This window comes from Ornithodoros turicata, chromosome 4 (genome assembly GCF_037126465.1).
Source record: "Ornithodoros turicata isolate Travis chromosome 4, ASM3712646v1, whole genome shotgun sequence".
NCBI lineage: Eukaryota > Metazoa > Arthropoda > Arachnida > Ixodida > Argasidae > Ornithodoros > Ornithodoros turicata.
This window is the reverse complement of record NC_088204.1, coordinates 58,519,583-58,543,040: the sequence shown is the minus strand read 5'-3', so window position 1 is coordinate 58,543,040 and position 23,458 is coordinate 58,519,583. Positions and strand designations below refer to the sequence as shown.

At 47.8% G+C, this 23,458-nt stretch overlaps 2 protein-coding genes across 2 annotated transcripts; one reads left to right on the top strand and one right to left on the bottom strand.

The window, feature by feature from the left end:
- Positions 1-10,944: 10,944 nt before the first annotated feature.
- Positions 10,945-16,320, bottom strand: LOC135392474 (uncharacterized). The gene has a single exon (XM_064623182.1). It carries the CDS (start codon positions 16,318-16,320, stop codon positions 10,945-10,947), a length of 5,376 nt encoding a protein of 1,791 aa, XP_064479252.1.
- A 193-nt stretch (positions 16,321-16,513) lies between these two features.
- LOC135392473 (uncharacterized) lies at positions 16,514-18,244 on the top strand. The gene is made up of 5 exons (XM_064623181.1): positions 16,514-16,687; positions 16,873-16,925; positions 17,327-17,533; positions 17,605-18,082; positions 18,158-18,244. The coding sequence occupies exons 1-5, from the start codon at positions 16,514-16,516 to the stop codon at positions 18,242-18,244; spliced, it is 999 nt and encodes a 332-aa protein (XP_064479251.1).
- Positions 18,245-23,458: the final 5,214 nt, after the last annotated feature.

Sequence of the window (23,458 nt, the reverse complement as noted above, 5' to 3'; positions counted from 1 at the left end):
AACAGAAGAAATTGGTGTAACTGGCAGCCACGTCGTCTACAGTATCTCAGAGACAAACAGACCGGGCTACTTTAAATTTTGTTGTGGGGAGCATGCAGTGCTTTTCCGTTGTGGATAACGAGCAGTTTAGACGCATGATTGCGGTACTCCAGCCTGCAAGAACACTAATCGGGCGAAAAGCTCTTGTTGCCTTGATCAACAGTGCTTACGACGACATGAAGCAATCACTTGATGAGAGGTTAGGGAAGGTTTCTGCCGTCTGCTGCGCAGCCGACTGCTGGACTGCTTCGAACAGGTATTCCAATATGCTGAACGTGCAGGAAGCAGACTAGTGTTAAAACAGCGTGCTTTCAATTTTAACAGGGGCTTCATCCGTGCCACCGCACACTGGATAGACGAAAGCTCGTTGGAGAGCAGATCAGCGGTGATAGCGTACCGCAAAATGTAAACTTCGAACACCAGCTGCTGCTCAAATGTAATATATATAAATAGCATAACTTCAATGTATGCAGTAAAGCCTGTTGATCTCATTCTTTGCTTGGAAAATTTCTAAAGTAATTGTAACTGTAACTAGTAGCTGTAACTGTAACTAGTTACAATTTTCACAGGGTAACTGCAACTTAGTTACTTTTGAAGGTAACTTTTCCCAAGACTGGGATATCACCACTCGGCCGGTGCGAACCAAATAAGAAAGGAATGCATGTTCGCTATACATCCAAGGTGGTGGTGGTGGTGGTGGTGATGGTGAAAGGGCTTGCCGTTGTCGGCCTCACGTATGTGGGCAACGTCACGACTGACGCCCTGGGGAAATATGCGTCCTGGGCCGTCTTCTAGGGGAACTGTGCCGACATATGTCTGAAAGCGTCTGAGGAAAACCCAGGAAAAACCCCGAGACAGTACAGCCGGCACCGGGATTCGACTATACATCCAAGAAAAAACGGCGCTGTGCTTCTGCGCAGCAATCATTATACAGGAGTGAATTCACTTCGTTTTTCTTTGATTTCCTTGCAGCCACATGTTTTGCAAGAATACTAGAGTGGAACGGGTAAGTGTGAACATCATTCGCTACACGCTGTAGCTCTCATAATATTTAAACCAAACCAGTCGACATGTGTTCATAAGCATACGACCCTTCACTAGATAGGTAAGTCGCTAATGACTGACATCAAATAAAATAAAATTGTCATTCCATCATCATTGCCTGCAAGATTCAGTGCACAACAGAGCAATGCGCGCCCATCAGCACACCTTGGGCTCACTTCGCACACACACGTTAACGTTCTGGATATATCCTGCTGCCACCAGAATCAAAGATTTACCGCAAGAATAATCATCCGCTTCGTGTCGTATTTTTTTAACAAACACCAAAATGCCTCACTCTCGTCGTGTCAAACAGTACGTAGGGACTTATACCAACGAGGTATTTTTTATTTATTTATTTATTTATTTAATTTTTTCTTCAGAATTTAGTACTTTGTACGAGTCATCTACACTTACCATGTCTGCTTTACCCCTGTTAAAGTGATAAAACAGTGCGCTTGCACGGGGAATCGGTAACGGATCGCGCGCGTGATTGCGGCCGCGTGTCCAAACCGCGAGAACGGGCCCACGTGCGGCTCGCGTGGGGGCGCGGTTCGGGCGCACTGTTTTATCACTTTAACAGCGGCGTGTTAGCTTAGCTCAATTTGTAGAGCTCTGGACCGGTAATCCAGAAGATGTGGGTTCGAGTCCTATAGCTGGCTAACCTTTTCAGTGACTTTCATCTTTCAGACATGGTAAGTTTATGACTCGTACAAAGTACTAAACTCTGAAGAAAAAAAAAAAATAAATAAAAATTACCGCGTTGGTATCAGTCCCTAGGTACTGTTTGACACGACGAGAGTGAGGCATTTTGGCGTTTCTTAAAAAAAAAATACGACACAAAGCGGATGATTATCCTTGCGCTAAATCTTTGATTCTGGTGGCAGTAGGGTATATCCAGAAAGTTAACGTGTGTGTGCGAAGTGAGCCCAAGGCGTGGTGATGGGCGCGCATTGCTCTGTTGTGCACTGAAGCGTGCAGGCAATGATGATGGAGTGACAATTTTATTTTATTTTATGTGAGTCATTAGCGACTTACCTATTTAGTGAAGGGTCGTACGCTTATGAACACATGTCGATTGGTATGGTTTAAAGATGATGAGAGCTACACCGTGTAGCGAATGATGTTCACATTTACCCATTCCACTCTATAGTATTCTTGCAAAATATGTGGCTGCAACGAAATAAAAGGAAAACGAATTGAATTCACTCCTGTATAATGATTGCTGCGCAGAAGCACAGCGCCGTTTTTTCTTGGATATATAGCGAATATGCATTCCTTTCTGTTTTGGTTCGCGCCGTCGAGTGGCGATATCCTATTACATCCGGAGCGAATACCTATTGTTTCGCGTTCGCATACATGTGTGTGCCGTCTTTTGACGATGGTAGGATAATTATTGACCTGAGGAATAATATGAATTTATGTGGTTGTGAAATAGACTATGTTTGTTGTGCCAACAAAAAATGTGAGTGTGTCTGTATGTGCGCGCGCGCTTTTCCGAACCAGGGTGACCATCTTGACAAGTAAGTGCTTTGTGTTTGCCTTTTCGTGTGACACGAGTGATACATTTATGTACTATTGCGTGAAATAGTGGTTTAAAAAATAATTGTTATTGCGTTTGCATTGTAATCTGATGGATTGGACGAGCGTTTTTAATGGAATGGCCACGCGACCCTGGTGAAGTCCTATCTTGTTTTGGGCAGGTCATTTCATGAGTTCTGCACGCGGATCCTGTTGCGCTACATTTGATATGTCATCCTGAAGCGGAGTGCTTTGTTCTTATCGTGTGGTTCAAGCCTTTAGCTCCAATTCTATCAGTAGAAGTGAATTGTGAAGAAGTGTTTTGTTCATTCGTTAGTATGTGTCTGTCACGCTCGTAGCTGTGTTCAAGCTTAGTTTTCTTGGCAAAAAATCAGACTTTATCGATTAAGCTGTCCGAGAAGAAGTGACTTTCCCTTCTCGCGTACGGGATGTGTACCCTGGTTCTGTGCTTTCTTGAGTGCCTTTGAGTGCCTTTTTCTCAGTTTATTAGCGTGTGCCTCGTTATTTTATTTTTTCTGTTATAGCTATGCGAGCCAAAGTGCGTGTAATTTTTCACTGCTCTTACGCAGAAGAAAGGCGCTTGAATAGGGTTATATCAGTGGAAGTGGGTTTGTTAGATTTCGTTGCGGGCTCGATATGCTGATGAAGTAAGCAATGCTCAATTTTGCAGTTATGGGTATTTGAGGAAAAACGCTGGTACCTGAGCACGGATTAGAAATGGCTATATTTCTCTGCTCCCTAAGAAAATTTGTGCGTCGTTTTCCAAGCAACCCGCGTTTAGTTTACGTGAAACAGAAAAATGAACTTGTGTATGCTCTATGATTTCCTGCCGCAGGCTTAGGCCTTTTCCCCGATGTCCAGTGTTTCGCACTCGATGTCGTATGTCTAGACTTTCAGTATTGTCTTTCTTGCTGCAATTTTTACCCTTCGCTAATATCTTGTTTTTGTCATCTTGTGTTAGCAGTTGAGCTTCGTAGCGCTGTGCGGTAACGCTGCGATTATTCCTGAGCGCTCCGTGTTAAGCCTTTTCCGCGTCGTGTGTTGTATGCGCTGTCCTATGTGTGTGTAATTGCTTAGCAGTGCCTTGCCATTTTCACCCGTCAAAATTCAGCGTATATCGCATTATGTTGCCCGAGTAGAAGTGATTTTCCCTGTTCGTTTTTTGCATAGCTTTGTCCTGTGCTTTCTTTACGCAGGGACAACGCATCTGTGTGTATCGCATTATGCAATAATTTTCTGATAGCGGCAGTGAGTGCCTGTTTCTTAGTTTATTAGCGTGCGCTATGGTTTCTTGCAGTTACAGCTATAGCTGCTGTCTGTCTGTCTGTGTGTGCCTTTTCCTGATTTGTGACGTCATCATGGCATGACGGGGCTTGTTTAGCAGTGTCTTTCTTGTTACAATTTACCCGCTGCCAGTATCCTGTTGTTGTTGTCATCTTGTGTTAGGCGTTGAGTTTCGTAGCGATGTCCGGTAACTCTGCGTTCATTCCGGAGCGCTCCGTCTTAAGCCTTTTCCCTGCTCGCTTAAAGGGACAGTCGCATCGAGCACAGATCGATTCCGAAACCACAGTGAAATGAGATTCCCCGTTCTTCACTGACCTGACTCCGAAAGTCCCATTCCGATCGACGGAATACTTTTTGCATAATTCGTGTGTAAGCGGCGCTACAGCAGACGACGGATGCGGTCGTCAAGTGGAACTCCCTGCTGAGAATCTTTAGCAACGTCACAAGGAATCTGACCAATAATAACGCGGCGGGCCAGAGGAGTCCCCGCGGCTTGCTTCTTGCATGAGCAAGGTCAGGGAGATGAAGGCGAAGGCACATACGGAGATGGCGGACCCGGAACGCGGAAGTGGCGAATCGTGCTGTTCAAATGCCTTTAGTAATAGCTTCCGTGACGAATATACATGTTTGATGACGGCCCATGTTCGACGGATCCGCTTCTTCTGCAAGTCGCTGGTGATGTACGTGCCGCAGCTGCGTTAGCGCAACAGAACGAGCCTCAGGACCACTGCTGTACGTTCATGATCGGAGTGCTCAATACTTAATCCCGTGACATTCACACTACGACGCAGGAAACAATCCAAGTGTTTGTGCGGCGTCTGTGCTCCCCAGGAACCGGATGAGTACCTATATGCTGCAGTGTTGGTGAAGTGGCAGAGTTGTGCAATGACGGCGAAGTACAGTGTAAGCACGCATTACACTTTGTTCCCAGCTCTCTGTCTTCGGCCAGAACTTCTGGTGGTGCTCCACCGCAGTATTGCAGCGACGATCACAGTCTTCGCCTACTGTGCCCACGATAGATAAGCACGTTGAGCAATCCTTATTTTCGTAGTTGTCGTCGTTGTTTGCACACACGACGAATGCCCCATGAAAGTTACGAAGGCTCTAACCAACTGTGCAACTCAAGGGCCGGGTTAGAATTAGAATTGTTGTCAGGAAATTAACTGTGCTACGTGTTTAGGAAAGTGTCCTTTCTTTTTTCAGCTACGTCAGGTTCACTGCTTATTGTGTGTTTACTAGCTGAGTTTGGAGATTCCTTGGACCGAGAAACAGACGACAGATACCTGGGTGTGTCGTCCGCATGATTCGCCAACGTTTTTCCATCCCGGTCCTATCAGGACTATCATCTTTAGTGTGTCTCATTTCCTGTTCACACCTACACCATAATAGACTTGCGTAGTTTCCAATTGAGAAGTGTGAAACAGAATCTGTGTTACCACAGCAATCCCGAGAAGTGCAAAGGAATAGGCAGGAGCAATGAACTACCTGGCCATAAGTGACAGTTACTTTTTTTTACAGTACTTTTAATGGTAGTGTAATGCTTATCGTTAGCAGTATTATAGCATGTGAGGGGTATAACACGTCAAATAATTTCTGGTAACGTTTCATAACTCACTAATGGTACAGTTACACCTGATACAAGTGATACATCTGTCTGGGAATGTCCACAATTTATCATTCCCACGGAAGATTGTTCTGCCTTGATACAGCAAAACAAATTTTGATAACTGCCATTGATCCAATTTTTTAGCAACACTGTTTTGAAAACAGCTTTTAAGACTGTAACTTCAGAGATCCTTGGCAGAGCATTACCTCTTGTCTATGTATTATAATAATTATTATAATGACAGGCAGTAAGTTACGCAAATGTAAATAAATTTTGTGTTGACTGAGTGTTGTCCATTCAAGAGCCATTGCACAAGTCCACATCCAACTTCACGCACAGATATTTATTATTTGCTATGCACAAACAGTTATCAGCGTGCACCACACTGGCAATGTCCCTTGGGATCTGAAGCGGGGACTCACAAAAAAAGAAAAACAGTTTCGTAAGTACTTCAATTGCAATGAAAACGGAAATGGAATGCAATGAAATTGGAAGGGTTAGTACATCCTGAAATGACCCTCATGCCTCAGACCCCACTACTCGAATAATGCACCTCCCTTTTCCAGTAATAGGCTTCTTACTATCTACGGCATTTCCTATCAAAGCTCACAGGACAGCAAATTTGGCCAATGCTTATGTGACAGAGCCTCGTAGAACATGCAGCTTTTCTGTTGAATTGACACTACATCTCTGGTAGCCCCTTTAATGTCTGGAGGTAGGTGCATCATTTTACATTTAACCAGCAGTAATGTATAGCATTGCAAAAAAGGAAACAAGGGCTTAATCTCAACGCTGCATCAGCATCATTCATCATCTCACAATAACGTTGTTGTTGTCAGCCTCTGCACAAAGATTTGGGTGAACTTGATGAAGAAAGCACTGTTCTGGAAGATCCTAATTTGTCAGTGGCGTCGTAAAGACATTAGTGTAAAACCCAGGTCTCTCAGCAAAATTGCCGTGCACACACGTACATTGTTTGATGCCGTTTCATGGATGGACACACCACATGGATAACACAGAACGTCAAAAGTGCACCTCAAGTTGGCTACGACAACCGCAAAAACCGCCGCCGTACAGCACACAAACAGTTCACAAACAGCGAGATAAAAAGAAACTGGGAAGTGGTTTATGGCGCTTATGTTACGGACAGAGGTACTGCTTGTATATAGAGCCTGTTTCTAACACTAGCACACAAACAGCGTCAGTTCTTCCTTTTTGGTGATCGGGGTTCATACACTGTTAAAAGTTTTTATACCTTTAAAGGTATAAATGGCATGTCCCAGGACGCATACCTTATAAGGGATAAAATTTATACCATGGCTGGGGTATAACTATTCTATACCATGATGGAGGTCTAAGTTTTATTCCTTATGAGGTGCAGCCTTTTTCGCAATTATACCTGTATGGAGGTGTAACCTCCATGGTATTATATTTAGCCCTAGAGGTATTAACATTACACCTAAAGGGAGGTATAATACTCTGCACTTAAGGGTATTACATTTAGCCCTTGGAGTGTTGACGTTATACCCCAAAGGAGGTATAGTATGCTCTGCGTAAGGGTATACGTTTAGCCCTTGCAGTGTTAACGTTATACCCCACAGGAGGTTTGGTCTGTGGCACTCAGTGGTATTATATAGGGTCGTCATTGTACCCGCTTTATACCCCAACTAAGGTTTAATTACGCATTTCGCTGGTATTGAGCCCCCCGGTTACTAACCCATGCCCTTCGGGTTCCCATGCACTTAAAACCATAAAACCATAACAAGCAGGTAATTAACAGATCCAACACATTTTATTTCGCATGGAACTGGAGAAACGTAAGCAGGTCAAAACACTTTGCCTGTAACACTTGCTCCGTCGCGTTAAGTCCCAGAAGTCCACGCTCAATGAAGGTAAGCGTACTGCTTGCCTTCTTTCGGTATTTAATATTAAAGAGCCAATAGGCCACAAAAACCAACACCACGCTTTGCAGCACGGAGCTGCATTTGCACACTTCCTTCTTTTCAACGAAGAGGTGTAGTTCTCCCTCCGTCACTTGGATGATGGGACCAAAAGGAAGCTCCCTATCCTGTAACAAATGGTGAAACATGCTTCGCATTAGCAAAACTTTCACAGTCGCAATCAGTTATCATATACTGACCTCTGTGATGAGGCTGTCGATCTTCTCACCACAACGCGCCGCCACCAGAGTGGCTGCACAGAGCCAGGTGCCATCTGCAACAGTGTGGAGCACAATAGGAAATAAAAAAAAATGGAATTTGTCAATCCCATTTCTATTTTGTCGAGCTAATGGCACAAAGCAGTTGGGAGTCACAGAACGGAGTGGTCACCAAAAAGGAGGCAGGTCATACCAACGACGTCCGTAGCGGCCGTAACCTCTTCCTCGGTGCCGTTGCTTCGCAGCACCTCCAGCATTTGGGCGAGCCCCCTCTCCAAGGCAGGCACCACTTCTTTCTTGTAGAGTATCTCAAACTCTAACAGCAGCTGTGTGAGAGAATGTACCAAAGGTCACAAACAGCCATTACATATGCCCACCGCAATACCAGGACAGAAGAAGAGGACACACTCACTGCTGTCTCATCTTTCAAGAAAGGATACACCCGCAGTGCCTCCACCACGTTGATTTCTTTCATGTGCTCATTGCGCGCCTTTGCAGTGACCGTAAGCCTGTCACGGTAGACTGCCGTGTCGGATGGGGATCCAACCTCGCGCAGCCAGAGATTATGTTCCGCCAGGCTAGTGTCCGTTTCGCCCTCGGGGATCAGATGGTCAATATCATGTTAGGAAAAAAACACGAGCGTGGAGTTTATCGATCGTTATATAGAATTGCCCCATTATGCACTGTAAAATAGATTGGCATCAAGAAGCACAAGACATCCCATGAAAACGCACCTGCAGCCGTATGATCTTTGCCTGGCTTGAGTCAGAGGGGGCGCCAGCAGACCTCTTTCCTGTATGCTTCTCTCTAATTCCAAGCACAGTGGGCGGAGGGGCTTGTACCTTTCGGCGTTCATTCTTAAACTTCCTCTTTAATGCTTCTTTCCATGATTCCTGCAAAGGACATTTGAAGTCATCCGATAAGCAAAGCGCGTTTACTGAGGAGGAGATTGCACTACCATTCCAGTTCCAATTGGATCTTTAAGGTGTGGGTAACTGGTTAACAGGGCATCCACAAGTTTATGTTACAGGCGAGTCGACGGGTACCTGGGTTGTAAAGAAGACGCAATCAAACACTGTTTGGCAAAAAGAAAAACGATGATAATAAACAGGACATGGCGAAAGAAGTTACATCTGACACATCGCGCGCTAAGTTGTTTTCGGGTAAAATCGTGTTTTGAAGAGAAAAAAAAAACAAGAGAGAACATCAGGTTAGCTGAAAACAGTACCTAAGGTCGAATGAAGTGCAGTTTAATGTCGAAAGACACTTTCATATTTTGGCGTCATTGAGAAATCACTCTCTGAGCTCACCATGTTACTTTCACCGACTCCTGGAAAAGCGCGCAGATAACAAACCTGCGCACTTTTCTGCTAATCGGTTCCCCCTTCCTCAACACGCTCTCCATGGCGCCGAATGATGGGAGATCCACGCGCCGGTAGTCGTAGGCGTCTTGCAGGACAAGCTCCTCCGTTATAATAGACGGATCCGGCAATAATGCACTGCAAAGATGCATATAGGTTATCACTTGCATTGAAATACAATGCAAACCTCTTAGTAAAAGCGCGGCATGTCAACTTACTCATTGCGGGTGGGCACATCACCTTCAAGTAGAAGGACTGCCTGACCGGCAGCACTTCTGCCATTGCGTAGGTCCTGTGCGGTAGCACTTGTTCCGTCATACTGTGAGAGTACAAGGACACAGTTTACTGCACTGTATATACTGCCAAGCAAATGCCGGAGACAGTGAATGTTCCTGCCAGTTCGTGTTAGGCCACGGATAAAACGCAGACTCAATCTTTGTTTCCCCTTTTACATGCTGTCATGCTTTGCCGAATCGTTGCACGTGCTGTCCGATTTCCATTCACCTTATAGGCATGAAACATGCCACTTCTGCATGTTTCTCTACGCTTTGCATCGCCCTTAGAGACCTTACCTGAGGAATGCTGATGGTTGCGCTTTCGAGCTGCGGTTTCGCCATGAGCATGATCTTTGCGGCATCCGGCGCAGGGTCGTCTTCATCAATGTCAATGTAATCTTTCACATCTTCGTCGTATATCTTTGATAAAAGGAGAGAACCCTTAGTGTCACGGTTATCCCCGTAGCATGGGCGACCATGCGGAATATCTGTTCCCCACATAAAATTCTGTGTCAGGTGAATACCAGAGACAATATACTTACGAAGACGTTGCACGTGCTTACGTCGACAGCTGGACAGATTGTCTCGCAGGCAAGAAAACGTGGGCTCAACGAGTTTAAGCTTTTTCCTGTTGCCACTGGGCAAAACAGCTATGCAAAATGTCGCCATGCCGAAGCAGAATCCCGTGGCGCGAAGCTGCAGCAAAATGTATGTCGACCTTCTCCCCGGCCTTGGTGGAGTACAAATGGGCAACCCGCTGCATGGTTATACCAAGGGAGCTTGACCCCATTCCTAGAGATTATATCCCTGAGGAGCTCCCCTTTTGTCTTCCTCCCGAAAGGAGGGCTACGCCAGGAAAAGCTTGATCGGGTGGCACGTGGAGAATCAATCTGGCATCCAGGGAAGTATACGCAATTTAATCAAAGAGAACTTCAAAACCAGCTCTGGTATCAGCAGACTTGTGCGTAACGCGTTACTAGTAATTGCGTTACTTGTAATCAATTACTTTTTAAAGTAATTAATAAAGTAATAATAAAGTAAAGTAATGAAAGTAATTTTTCGAGTAATCAATTACCCAGTAATCAATTACATTTTCCGCACAGACTGACAGAACTTTTCTACGGTTTGTCACACGCTCCCCTGCCTTTGTTGGGTTGCTCGGTTGTCGCGGGCACAGGTCATCCTCCAGTCCTCCACCCGGTTCTTGAATTTTGGGGCTTCCCTTTGTCTAAAGCCTTCGTACTCTTTATACTTCAATGGCCTTGCCCGGCTTCAGTATGCTTCAGTAGGTCAAGCGCTAGAACTCTGGATCTGGAGAATCATTCTTACCAAAGGAATGCACAATTTGGACACGGCACACACCCCGCCGATAGGGGCACTGAACCCAATTGTTAAGATCTTCAAGGCCTCAGCAGCCAAAATTCTTCAACAGTCAACTGAACGTCTTGACCGGGAATACATACCAGAGACGTACCGCGATTGGGCATTACTTGTTGCCAGCTTGTTGCTTGCTGCCATTGTGTGAAGGATAGAGGAGGCTGACCCGACCGTATTCTACTGAAGAACGGTTTATTTTATTGCTCGTGCGAACCCGCTCGCTCACTCATCTTCCTCCAGTGCCGCCCCCTTCCGGCATACTCAACATCCTCCCGCGGCCGCGTTGGACGAGTCAGCTTCCAGCAGGTACAAACGTTGGGGAGGACGCCGGAGCTGTTGACCATTCGGGAGAAGTACTTTGAAACAGCGCTCGACACCATCTCTTCCTGGGAAGGAACCAACTATGCGTCCGAGTTTCCAAACCAGAGGTGGCAGTGCATTGTCCTCCACTATCACGACGTCGCCGACGCGAATTCGTGGATGTGCCCTCGGTCGAGTCCATAACTGCACAAGAAGAGCCTGTCTATGTCGAACTCTGCGACGAAGAGCTGCAGGAGTGGAACTGGGCACCTCTAACCCCAGGCTGGCCGGTAAGGCTACGGCGCGCCTTCCGATCAACAAGTGGGAAGGAGTCAGAGCCTCGCAGTCCTCTGTGTCGTCGGCAAGCTGGGTGAGGGGACGGCAGTTGACGGCCGCCTCAACTTCGAGTAGTACGGTGAGAAGCCCCTCATAGCAGAGGCTACTGCGCCCTAGACAACGTTTCAGTGCGTCCTTGATAGTACGAATGAGCCGTTCCCAAAAACCGCCCCACCAGGGCGCACCTTCAGCGATAAACTTCCACTGGATGCGGAGGGAACTGGCATGGTCTTGGACAGAGTCGTCGAAGAGCGCGCGCAGTACTTTAGCGCAGTAACGGAACGTCTTGGCGTTGTCGGAATAGATGGTGGACGGCACACCCCGTCGCGAAGCGAAGCGGCGAAAGGCAAGGAGGAATGTTTGTGCCGTCATATCAATCGTTAACTCGAGGTGGATCGCTCTTGTCACTGCACACGAGAACACAACTATGTACACCTTCCTGTCAGTGTTTTGTGACGCGCGGCAGTACAGTGGTCCGCAAAAGTCAATCCCAACGACGTCAAACGGCATGGTTTCGGTTATCCGGTCCCTCGGTAACGGTGCGGGAGGAGCAGTCTCCGGACGCAAGCGTCTACGACGACACGGCAAGCAAGCGTTCAATACCCGCCTCACTGTCCGACGTCCTTTCAGAATCCAAAACCTGGAGCGGAGTTCGATTAAAGTTAGCTGGACTCCTCCATGAAGAAGGCGGATATGTGCTGCTTCAACCAGAAGCTCAGTGAACCGGTCGTTGCAAGGTAGTATCATAGGATGCTTCAACTCCTCCGACGCATCAAGGGCCTGCAGGCGACCACCCACACGAAGCAAACCTTTCTTGTCAAGGAAGGGCTGTAAAGTCAGAATACTGGAAGCAGACTCGACAGATTGTCCGACCTCTAACGTAGCGACTTCTGAAGGAAACGCAGAGCGCTGAACAAATCGTATCCAGTACAACTCTGCCTCACACAACTCCGCGGCTGTTAGCGGTCCGGAGGAGGACGTGGTGTGGAGTGACGCATTACGAAGAAACCTTTTGATCCAAGCAGTGACTCTTAGAACCTTAGTAAGGCGTCCGTAATCATTAATCCTAAGGAGTGGATCGTGCAAATGAGGAGAAGTCGGCAAGCTTAAGCTCTGACAGGCAGAGGTGAGTCCAGTGCGCAAGTCATCGTGCTTTTGACTAGGGCAGAGATCTGTAGGCCAATCCACCTGAGGATTGGTCAACCACGCAGGTCCGGCCCACCAAATTGTCTTGCGCGAAACAAAAGACGCTGGCTCGCCACGGGTAAGTAAGTCTGCTGGATTATCCTGGCTCCGGCAGTGGTGCCAGTGGAATCCTCTGGTTAGGCGGCGAATCTCGGACGAGCGGTTTCGTACAAATACTTCCTGGCGGACCGCGTCACCACATATCCAGTGCAATGCGACCGCAGAGTCAGTCCAAAGGTGAACCACGGCCTGTGAGAGCTCGGGAAGTTGTCTGACATAGTGGCATAACCTGGCTGCCAACAAGCAGGCCAATAGTTCCAGCCTTGGAATCGAAACGGGCCGTAACGGGGCTATGCGACCTTTACTCATGAGGAGCTGTGAAGCGAAACTGTTCTCAGACATGACGCACCTCACATAAACGGCAACCCCGTATGCCATTGGGCTTGCGTCGCAAAATACGTGAAGCTCCTGTCCTTTTGCGCCTTGCTTTGCAGGAGATATGACACAACGTGGGACTTCGAACGATGAAAGTTCGCTAAGCTCGGACGTCCAGGTCTTCCAGTGTTCATGCACGTCCTCAGGTAGAGCTTCTTCCCATGTGCAATTGCGCCGCCATAGCTCTTGGAACAGAAGTTTGGCGCGGACGAGAAACGGTCCAAGAAGCCCAAGAGGATCAAACAGCCTCGCAAAGGTCTGAAGTACAACTCGCTTGGTAGCTGGCTGCGTAGCAACGTAAGATGACACGTTTTGAGTGGTCATTACGATAGTGTCAGCAGATCGGTTCCACGGAAGACCAAGCACCTTGCATCTAACCAACGGTTGACCGATGTCGTCGAGGGAGACACCGTCTGCACGAAATTGCTCGTTCAACGTTTCGGAACTGGAGCACCACTTTCTCAGCTCCATGCTGGCGTCCGCCACAATAGCACGGGCTGTTTGGTAAATGTGGAGTGCTTCAGGTTCGGTTGAAGCGCCGATAACTAGATCATCCACGTAAAAGGCTCTTTGTAGACGCGATGCGATTTCTGGATGAATAGCCTTCCAAGATTCAAGGTGATGCATCAAAGTTGCAGACAGTAGAAATGGGCTCGACGAAGCTCCAAATGGCACCCTCGTCATACGCCACTCGACGATGGTTGGGCAAGGATCGTCACTACTGGGAAGTCGTTCGATCCACAAGAAACGAAGAAGGTCTCTGTCTTCTCGTCGGACGTGAATTTGCAGGAATGCCTTGCGAATGTCGGCGGTCATGACGATGTGATTGCACCTGAACTGCAGAAGAAGTTGCAGCAATTCTGCACCGAGCGTTGTGCCCTTGTCCAGTATATCGTTAAGCGAATGAGTTCCCGGTTCATGCGAAGAGGCATCGAACACGACACGAACCTTGGTTGTCACCGCTTCCCGCCGTATGACTGCGTGGTGAGGAAGGTAATACACATGACGGGCACCTTGGTCCGACGGCTCCACTCGCTCCGCATGACCCTCGTTGAAGTACTCGCTGATTGTGCGGTCATATTCTCGCAGCACGTCCGGATGAGCTTCGAAACGTTTAAGTTGACGCTGTAGCCTTGCTTCAGCAACGGGTCGGTTCGTAGTGGACAAAAGGTAGGGCGCCTTGACCATCAAGGGAACGACGTATCGTCCCTCTTCCTTGTATACTGCGCTCTGAAACTGGTCAAATGCTGTGCGCTCCTCGGTAGCTTGGGAATGAGCTGAATCGGTTATGCCAATTGCATCAAGTCTCCACATCTCCGAAGGGTCTATCACTTTTTCGTCACCGCAAGCGATGTTGAAGTAGCCTAAAAAGAGTGCGACAGTGTTGCCGCACATGGGTGCTGGAAGGCTGGAACTTGAGTTGACTCCTTGGACCACCCAGCCGAACATTGTCTCCACGGCACACATGCGGTCGCCGAGGCGCTCGGTACGTCCTGTAACCACGCTCCAGTAGAAGTCTGAGCCGATAAGGACGCTAATGACAGAGTTTTCCCTCGTACAAGAATTAGGTTCGTCGGCGAAGAGCAGATTCTTCCCACTGAGTTCCGGCAGATCCGTGGCCAAGGTAGTTGTTACGGTACATACTTCTGGAACCTCCAGCGCTTCTAGGGTGACTGCATTAGAGGTAAATCGGCTGCTAAGAGTGAGCTTGACTCTTCGGCAATGGTACCGTCGCGGCCGACTCGTGTTTCCGAACGTAAGTACGGTGAGGTCTTCCTGTTCTTCACAAGGAAGATGCAGCTTGTGGGAAAGATCGCTCCGTATAAACGTTCTCTGGCTGCCGGTATCGAGCAGTAGTCGCACCATGACGTTACCGCCTTCTCCAGACGCCCATACTGTCGCTGTCTGTAGTAATATCGGGTGACCGACCCCGCTGCTCGTATGAGTCGCAGCCACGGTAGCTGTAGCGTGCTGTGGGCTCTGTGGTCCAGATGTGGACTGGGAGTTCGAGGCCCCGAGGGCGGATGACGGTTGTAGACACCTTGCGTCAGGTCTCTTCCATAGGTCGCACAGTACCGTCAGATGGCGGCTTGAACAGGCCCGACATCTCAGTGTCGCTGCAGTGCGGCACTGACGAGCCATGTGCCCACGCTTGCCGCACTTGAAGCAGCAACGCCTTGCTGACAGTCTCCTTCGCTTTTCATCGGTTGATAAGGAGGCGTGGCACTCCTGGGTTGTGTGACCAGACTGGTCACACAAAGGACACGTGAGGTGGTCGGGAGGGGCGGACCCTGTAGCTAACGCCAAAGCAGACGGAAGGTGGGAGGAGCTCCGTGAATGCACTCGTTCGGTTGATGCGAGATTCGAGTTTTCTTTCACGCGTGCTGCCTTGGTCTCCTCTCTGCTCTCCACTTGGACCCTCAGAAATTCCATGGCAGTGTTCACTTCTTCGGCACGAGAGCCTGCTGCGGAGCTGGACGGTGCATCTTGTTTATCTTGCGTCTTCAAGCGCTGTCTGTAAAGAACAGCGATATCTTCCGGTAGGGAACGCATGAGGACCCGATGGAGAACTACTGCGTACTCCGCTGCAGGAACACCAAGACTCTCGAGGCAGCTGGTGCGGAACTGAATCTGTTCGTAGAGGTCCCGGAGCCGAGTTATCTGAGACGAACATGAGACAGGCGCGATGGCAAGAAGGCTATCAATATGTTCATCGACAAGAGCGTCGGTACGGCCAAACCGCTCGGTGAGCACGCTCACCGCCACCGGGTAGTTGGTTTCGTTAAGGCGAATCCACTCGACTGCACGCCTTGCAGATCCACTCAAGTATGTCTTCAGGTATTGGAATTTCTCTATGTCGGGGAGATCTGGACGTCGATGGATAGTTGCTTCGAAGTGTTCCCAGAACCCCTGCCATTCACGGAGCTCACCAGAGAAGACCGGCACTTGGAGTTTCGGTAGATTAACCCGTTGCGGTCCAGAGCGCGAGCTGCTCGCAGTAGCGTTCGGAGCGGCATTGACGGTACCCGACCCTTCGCCTGAGCGCTCTCCTGATTGGTCTTGGGTAGCGGTACTAGACAATGTAGCGCTAGATGCGGTACGAGAACTCAGAAGGAACCGAATCCGACTTACGCAACGGCAAATTTTTTCGTGGTAATCGAGAGCGGTGCTGATTTCTTGCTCGTAGGTGTCGTCGTCAATGAGCTCTGCGACTTTATCATTCAAAGCGGTAAGAGTCCTGTCCTTGTCGAGTAGTTCATCCAGGGTTACCTGCAAGTCAGACGGGGCCGCCGAGGGCTGTTGCAGGAGTTCGGTAGCGGATGACAGGCACCGCGTCACGGCGCCACGAAGGACAGCTCGGTTACGGCGAAGCTTCTCCATGGGTGAATATATGAGAGATCAGCCTTCTCCCGGGTTTCGGCACCAATTGTGAAGGATAGAGGAGGCTGACCCGACCGTATTCTACTGAAGAACGGTTTATTTTATTGCTCGTGCGAACCCGCTCGCTCGCTCATCTTCCTCCAGTGCCGCCCCCTTCCGGCATACTCAACACATTGTGCAGCAACGTACCACCATGTCAAGAAGTGCTCACGATTTATCGCCATGGCCACAGCTGTCTGAACTGTTCGTAGCAGTCGAGAAGAAAGACGACAATAATTTCGTGTTTAAATGCATGATGTGCCTGCCCAAGGAGAAGGTGTTATCGTGTTCAAAGGCGACGAACTCCAACCTCAGAAAGCACCTTAAGGTATGTCTTTCTTTTTTTTGTTCTGTGCGCAGGTTAGTGAGATGTTTTGTTGATACATTTGGTCAAGCGGCTGATCTTGTGTTGCCAATATCACAAACGTTCAGACGTAGACAATTATGGCCTGTTGATTGAAACAGTCTCCCGAATGTTATCTTCGCAACATCTTCGAACGTCTGTATTTCCAGGCCCAACATCCAACGGAGTTGGACAAATTCAAGCGCCTGTTGAAGAAAAGAAAGTCAGTTCAGCCCAGAATGGAAGACAGTGGCAAACAACAGAAGTTGATGTTTGCAGCTCCCACAGTCTGCCAAAGAAGGGTTGACGACATGGTAGTTACCTTTGTTGTTGACACGATGCAACCTTTTTGTGTTGTGGAAGCTCCGAGCTTCGTAAATTTAGTGAAGACCTTGGCACCCAAATCAAATGTGCTAACACGAAAAATGCTGGTCAGCCGTATCAACTCCGCTTTCGATGCCATGCAAGACGAGCTAAGGTCAAAATTAGCAAGTGTGCCGTATGGTACAGTCACCGCAGATTGCTGGAGAACATTTCGGCGGTGGGTCACTTTCTTTGTATATTAATTTCACCCAGTAAAATGTGACCAGCAATAGGTCTACAACTTTTCTCTTTTGTTTATAGAGCATCCCTGGCAGCTACAGTGTCATGGCTCGATCCAGAATCTCTTTCGAGGACAACAGCCGTTCTCACGTGCCGCCGTATGGAAGGCAGGATCCCTTACGATCGCATTGCGGACGTCCTTATTGAATCGTTCGACAACTTTAGACTGCATGGCAAAGTGACAAAGGTGGTCACAGATAATGGGAGCAACTTTGTGAAGGCATTCCGGTACGTTACTCGCTCACGTGTCAATTTTCACTACATAGGAAGTGTATTGTATGATCCATATCTTGTTATAGGGTGCTTGGGCAAACGGAACTAGCAGCGGATGGACATATGGAGGACAACGACGCCACTACGGATTCGATCGACCTCACCACAATCCTGAATGGGGCATCCCATGGTGACGTACGTGTGCCTCTTCCACCTCACCATCGGTGTTCTGCGCACACGCTTAATCTAGTGGCAACGGTTGATGCATCTAAAGCAGAATCTTGTGAGATGTTCTCGAGGCCACTATGCTCAGTTCTACGCACATGCCGCCAGCTATGGAATAGGCAAGGCCAATCGGCGACAGCTGCTGAGGCTGTTCAGCGGTTCTGCGGGCGCGCATTTCAAAGGCCAGTTGCCACGCGATGGAATTCTTTGTTTGACGCCTTGACTTGTCTGATGGAGTTGGACAACGCCGGAAATCACCTCGATGGATTATGCAGGACACTACAAATTCCACCGTTCCAGCGTCCACGCGACGTGCTATTCATAAAAGAATATTGTGAGGTATGTACTGAAATCACGCCAGTAAGATGCTGTGCTGTATATCTTATGCGGTACATCTGCATGTTATGTCTGTAGGTGATGAAGCCAGTGGCGTGTGCCATTGACGTTGTTCAAAGAGACGACGTGTACTTCGGCCATTTACTGCCGACAATCACTGTATAGAAAAAGCGTCTGGATCACCTTCGGATGACAGGGTTGAAGTACTGCACTCCGCTTGTTGAAGCTCTTCTGGAAGGTATTCGTTCACGGTAAGAGTAAATAAAGTCAGGTGCATATCATTGATAGTCCCATACCATTGATGCCTGTAAAGCTTTGCTACTCGTCTGCATTTAACATAGCTTTCGTATCTCCATCCACAGGTTTGATCACCTCTACGACGACAGGGACCTGCTTCTTGCAGCAGTGGTTATTCCACGGTTTAAAGAGCGTTGGATTGACGATGAACCGGCGGCGAGACCTGATCGAGCTCTTGTCCGAAGAAGTACGTCGCCCGTACAGTAGCTCGAACACAGATGGAAGGTATTCAAGCAGTGAAGCAGACAAGGCGCGACCAAACCAAGAAGACATAGAAGATTACTTCAGCTTCGCTGTACCTGGGGTCGAGGACAGTGGAAACGAAGTCGTGTCGCGGTACCTATCCTGTTCTAGCCATGCTTCGTTGTCAGTGCTTGCCGGCCATTCAGTCATACGAAAGGTGTTTCTCAGGTACAATACCGCACTTCCATCAAGCGCTGCCGTAGAGCGTGTTTTTAGTGTAGCCGCCGATATTCTAACAAGGAAGCGCGGTAAAATGACGGACAAGAACTTCGAGATTCAACTGCTCTTGAAACTCAACCGCTGTGTTATTTTGACGCACTGACTGTTACGCGAATAATTGTTATTAATATTGTCTGGCTATTCCGATGCATAAAGATGATTGTCTCCACTCCAACTGCGTTTCGTTTGTGTTCTGACGTTCAGAGTTGAACATTTTGTCGCTTTCAGGCAACAAAAAAGCTTGCAAGCGGAAAGTAACGACCTCAGTAACGCGTTACTTTCCCACTCGTTACTCAATTACATTTTAGGCTGAGTAATTGGTAACGGTAATCAATTACTTTTTTCAACTAGTAAAGGTAACGGTAATCAATTACTTTTATCGAGTAACGGGCACAAGACTGCTGGTATGGCACTAATTTGTCTGCATCCTCAAGCGGAAGTAGCGTACACGTAGTGACTCTGAGACGAGTGAAAACGGCTCAATGTCCGAGCAGGGATGAAAAGAAGTAATAGCTGGTGGCTTTCTATCACTGTTATTATTTTTAATTGACGTCTTCATTTTTGCGTGAATGTCCTGAGGCGGGCCGTCATTCCCATTCGCCGATATCTTCCATAACTGCGAGAAACTGCGATTCTCTAAAAAAATTATACAGGGCGTTCAGATTTCAGCTTTCAGGGGGGCTTCTCAAAATGAGCGAGAAAAGAAAAACGGGGCCTGCTTTTTTACTACTTGTGTTACAAGCGGGCGCTACATCAGAACTAACACTTCTCTGTGACAAAGCGAGGCCTGCGTCAAAAAGCCGTGGAACACGGCAACTCGGCGTTTGCATTCTCTCAGCCGCACCAAGGGACATTGGGGAACGCTTGTTGAAAAGTATACTTGAGCTGTTTTATTCCAAGGGTTCTGTTCAACAAGCGTTCCCCAAGTGCCGTAGGCACAGCTGGGAGAACGTAAATGCAGAGTTCCCGTGTTGCGCGGACTTTTTGCGCAAGCTGTACCACAAAGGTAGCCTTTGTCTTCCTTTTATCGCTCTCTTTGTGTACTGAGGAACATTAGACAAATCCGGCCAAAAGTAAAAACCAAAAGCACCAAACTGCGCATTTAGGGAGCAATTATTCCTCTTTGGTATATGAATCCCCGGGCAAGCACCTCGCACAGGTCGAAAATAGCTATTTTCTGGCAGCCATGCCACTGTCTTGCAGGCCGTGACAACCGCACATGCAGTTATGGAGTTCTCTACGTTATCCCAAAGGGGTGTGTGTAGCGGGTGTAGGAAAATATGGCCCCAGCTGTTGAAGATGTCAAAGGAGGTTTATCAGAGGTAAGTTTCGCGGAAAACATGTGCAACACGAATTTAAAAATAAGCTACATAAATCAAAAATAATCTGTGCACATTTATACCTCAGTCGCTTCGAACGGTACGTTTGGTATGCGTTACTTTAACCCCAACAGTTCCCGCGACGTGCCCTTCTGTCCACAAGGCTCCTCCACAATTTGTTTTCGCAACATTCCGACATGAGTGGGAGCCGTAGCCATTTTTCCCTCTCTTCTGATCGCAAACATTTTGTTCCATGCACATATGTCTCTGGGCTACACCGGAATCCAAGTGAGCTCCACAAATTAAGGAAACTGTTCTTGGAGTGTGCCAAACACGTGTCATTAAACATGTTACAGGCATTTTGTTTGCTTTTAACTGGCCGATTTGTGAACAGCCGATTCAAGCATTGACCATGTACCCTCCGGTCACTGCAGGAAGACGTTCAGAAATAATAATACTAATAAATAGTCAGGAATGCACGTGATGCTAAGCTGCGAGGCTTTCGCATCGACCGTCAACCGTTGGGCAGTACTGAGGCAGTACACAGATTCCACGGCAAGGACGCTTTCAGACATATGTCGGCACAGTTCCCCTAGAAGACGGCCCAGGACGCACATTTCCCCAGGGCGTCAGTCGTGACGTTGCCCACATACGTGAGGCCGACAACGGCAAGCCCTTTCACCATCACCACCACCACCACGGCAAGGGTTGTAAAAAGCCATCGCGCCGCGCCGTATTTGACGTTCTGCGGCTGTCAAGTGTGTTGCTCACTGGTGTATGTTATGCTGTCAGCCGTAACTGCGAGTATTTATGACCTGGCACAGTGATTAGTAAAAGCTAATTTGAGAATGTGGAACCGGAACCGAAAATACGGGATCAAACCTGAACAATGCGGAACTTAACCCGGAGGCGCGAAGTTCCGGTTCGTCTGCTGTTCGTCACCGTGTCGTCTGCTGTCAGGGTCGTCGCTATATTTATATGTTGGCAGAAATGTGAAAGACAACGCACAAGAGAAAAATAATCAGTAAATGCAAGTGCAGACCACGATGTGTGCACAGAACATGAGTCCACGGACGCATCGGGTCGTGCTGTCGCATCGCGCTGTCGTTTTCATCTCGATGGATCACAACAGGCTACTGATTTTTTGTTTTTTGCCGACTGTTTCAGAATATCTGGAAAGCTTAACAACCTTCTCAACGTGGTTAATGCGACCAAGGCAGAGCATCCTACCATTACGATAAAGCCAAGAGGATAGCGGGGGAACTATCCCCACCGAACGGTTGCAATAGCAGACGACACGGAGGATTTCGAACTGGAACTTCGCTCCTGAAGAGCACTATATACGTAGGTGGAAGCGATCGGCAGATGTCAAAGAACAATGTATGTCAATATGTCACTTCAGTAATCACTGTAGTTACAATTCTAGGAACCTGAATCACTCATATAAAAGTCCCTCTTGCGGAAACGTCCGCTACAGATACAGCGCTGAGAAAAGCAAAAACAAAAAACAAAAAAAAAAGGAGGAAAGAAGGATATCTGCCGGCGTTCGGTAATTTAGTAGCCCCGTCGGCGTACTTGCCTGTTTGATTAGTCTCCAGTACGAGAGGGGAAATACTGAAAGGCTAAATGAAATTGAAACGGGGCGCCATTTGACGGCAAATCTCATCCTAACTGCTGTCACCCCAGGCGAAAATCTGAACTGGAATCTGAAATGGATCCATTTGCGTGCCAAAGTGGTTTAAAGTGGAACAAACTGTTTCCGGTTCAGAGTGAAGTGGGTCCACTTGATTGCCAAGTGGTTTCCAACTGGCTTTACCCAGTCTCCAGTTGAACTGGATCTGCCTGCCACCTGGTTCCCCTTGGCTGCCGAATGGTTTCCAACTGGTATCATTCAGGCTCCAGTTGAACTGGATGTGCTTCCATCTGGTTCCCCTTGACTGCCAAATGGTTTCCAACTGGTATCATTCAGGCTCCAGTTGAACTGGATGTGCTTCCATCTGGTTCCACTTGACTGGCAAGTGGTTTCCAACTGGTTTAACCCATGCTCCAGTTTAACTGGATGTGCCTACTATCTAGTTCTATAGAACTCTATAGAGTGCGAAGTGGATGTTGCATTCCACTTCGCTGGCAAGTGGACTTATCCCTGGTCCACTGTAATTTTGACACCTGCCCTAGAAATATTTGCAAACCTTCATCGGGGTGAATTGAAAACGCTCTGCATTCCTTTCAGGTGCATACAGCAGACGTGCACCGGGTCCACCAGGCGTTTATGCAAGATAAATGATAATCTCCATTTACATTCCGTAATATATCAATTGTTTATGGCATACCGCAATTCGCCCGAGTTACTTTTTGTCGGTAAATATACCAGAAACATTCTCGCAGAGTACCGAAATCAAACTTTTGCGTAATTTTCACTTTAGTTTGAAACCGAAACCAGGGGAATGAACGTGTAGTATAATTCTATTGTTGGGAAAAACTCACGTGACCTCAACCGTTGGGCCAATCGTTGGACGTCGGTTGAGTAGCTTTTTGCTTTGCTTTTTTTTTTTTTTTTGTCTCCCTGGGTGACCTGTGACGCTGGCGAGGCTTTCCCTTTCCCATCTGTTCTCTCCCTCTCCCCCGCTTTGGCGGTTCGGGGCAGTTCTGGGTGATTGTGAATCTTCGTTCGCGTCGAGTGAAATAAATAACAAAATGTGGAAGCGTTGGCTGTTTCTGTTACACAAAGTGCTTTATTTTCCGGGATAGGTATTTCCAAAGCACAAATATGAAGTCTGCTGTAGCTGTGCACAACACGAACATGATATGAACATTGTTTCTGAAGTTCGAATGAAATGCCGAAGCAACTTTGCATTCACTGATAGCTGATGTCTCACGTGGAAGATTTCACAGTAGAACAACAGTATGTTGGCTGCACAGGCACACACATTCAGAGGTCCGGCATGACAGAGTCCATATTGCTGCTTGTGTAGGCGCCTGGTTGATCCGTCACAAAGGAAACTGTGAAGCTTCTATGCCGAAAGATGATGATCCAACCACTCTGAGTGTCATATTCATTCTACTGTATCCATGCAGATGCTATGCTGAAGCAGATATGAGTTGAGTGCTTATACCTGAACAAGAAAGGCAGGGATCAGAAGCGTGAAAACCAAAAATTCTACCTGCCAAGATGCTGCGTAGATGCCACAGGTGCGGCGCTATGTTATGCTAAGCGGCAAAATAGAATAGGAACTGACTTACCTGTCATCGAGTGAGTAGCGGAAAAACACAGTATTCGTCCTTCTTGAATCGTTGTCGCACC

Excerpts from the sequence above, each read along its gene's own strand:
- LOC135392474 (XM_064623182.1), bottom strand. The coding sequence starts at position 16,320 with ATGGAGAAGCTTCGCCGTAACCGAGCTGTCCTTCGTGGCGCCGTGACG.
- LOC135392473 (XM_064623181.1), top strand. The coding sequence starts at position 16,514 with ATGTCAAGAAGTGCTCACGATTTATCGCCATGGCCACAGCTGTCTGAA. Across the intron at positions 16,688-16,872 it reads ACCTCAGAAAGCACCTTAAG|GCCCAACATCCAACGGAGTT; the intron begins GTATGTCTTTCT and ends CTGTATTTCCAG. Across the intron at positions 18,083-18,157 it reads TCATAAAAGAATATTGTGAG|GTGATGAAGCCAGTGGCGTG; the intron begins GTATGTACTGAA and ends TTATGTCTGTAG.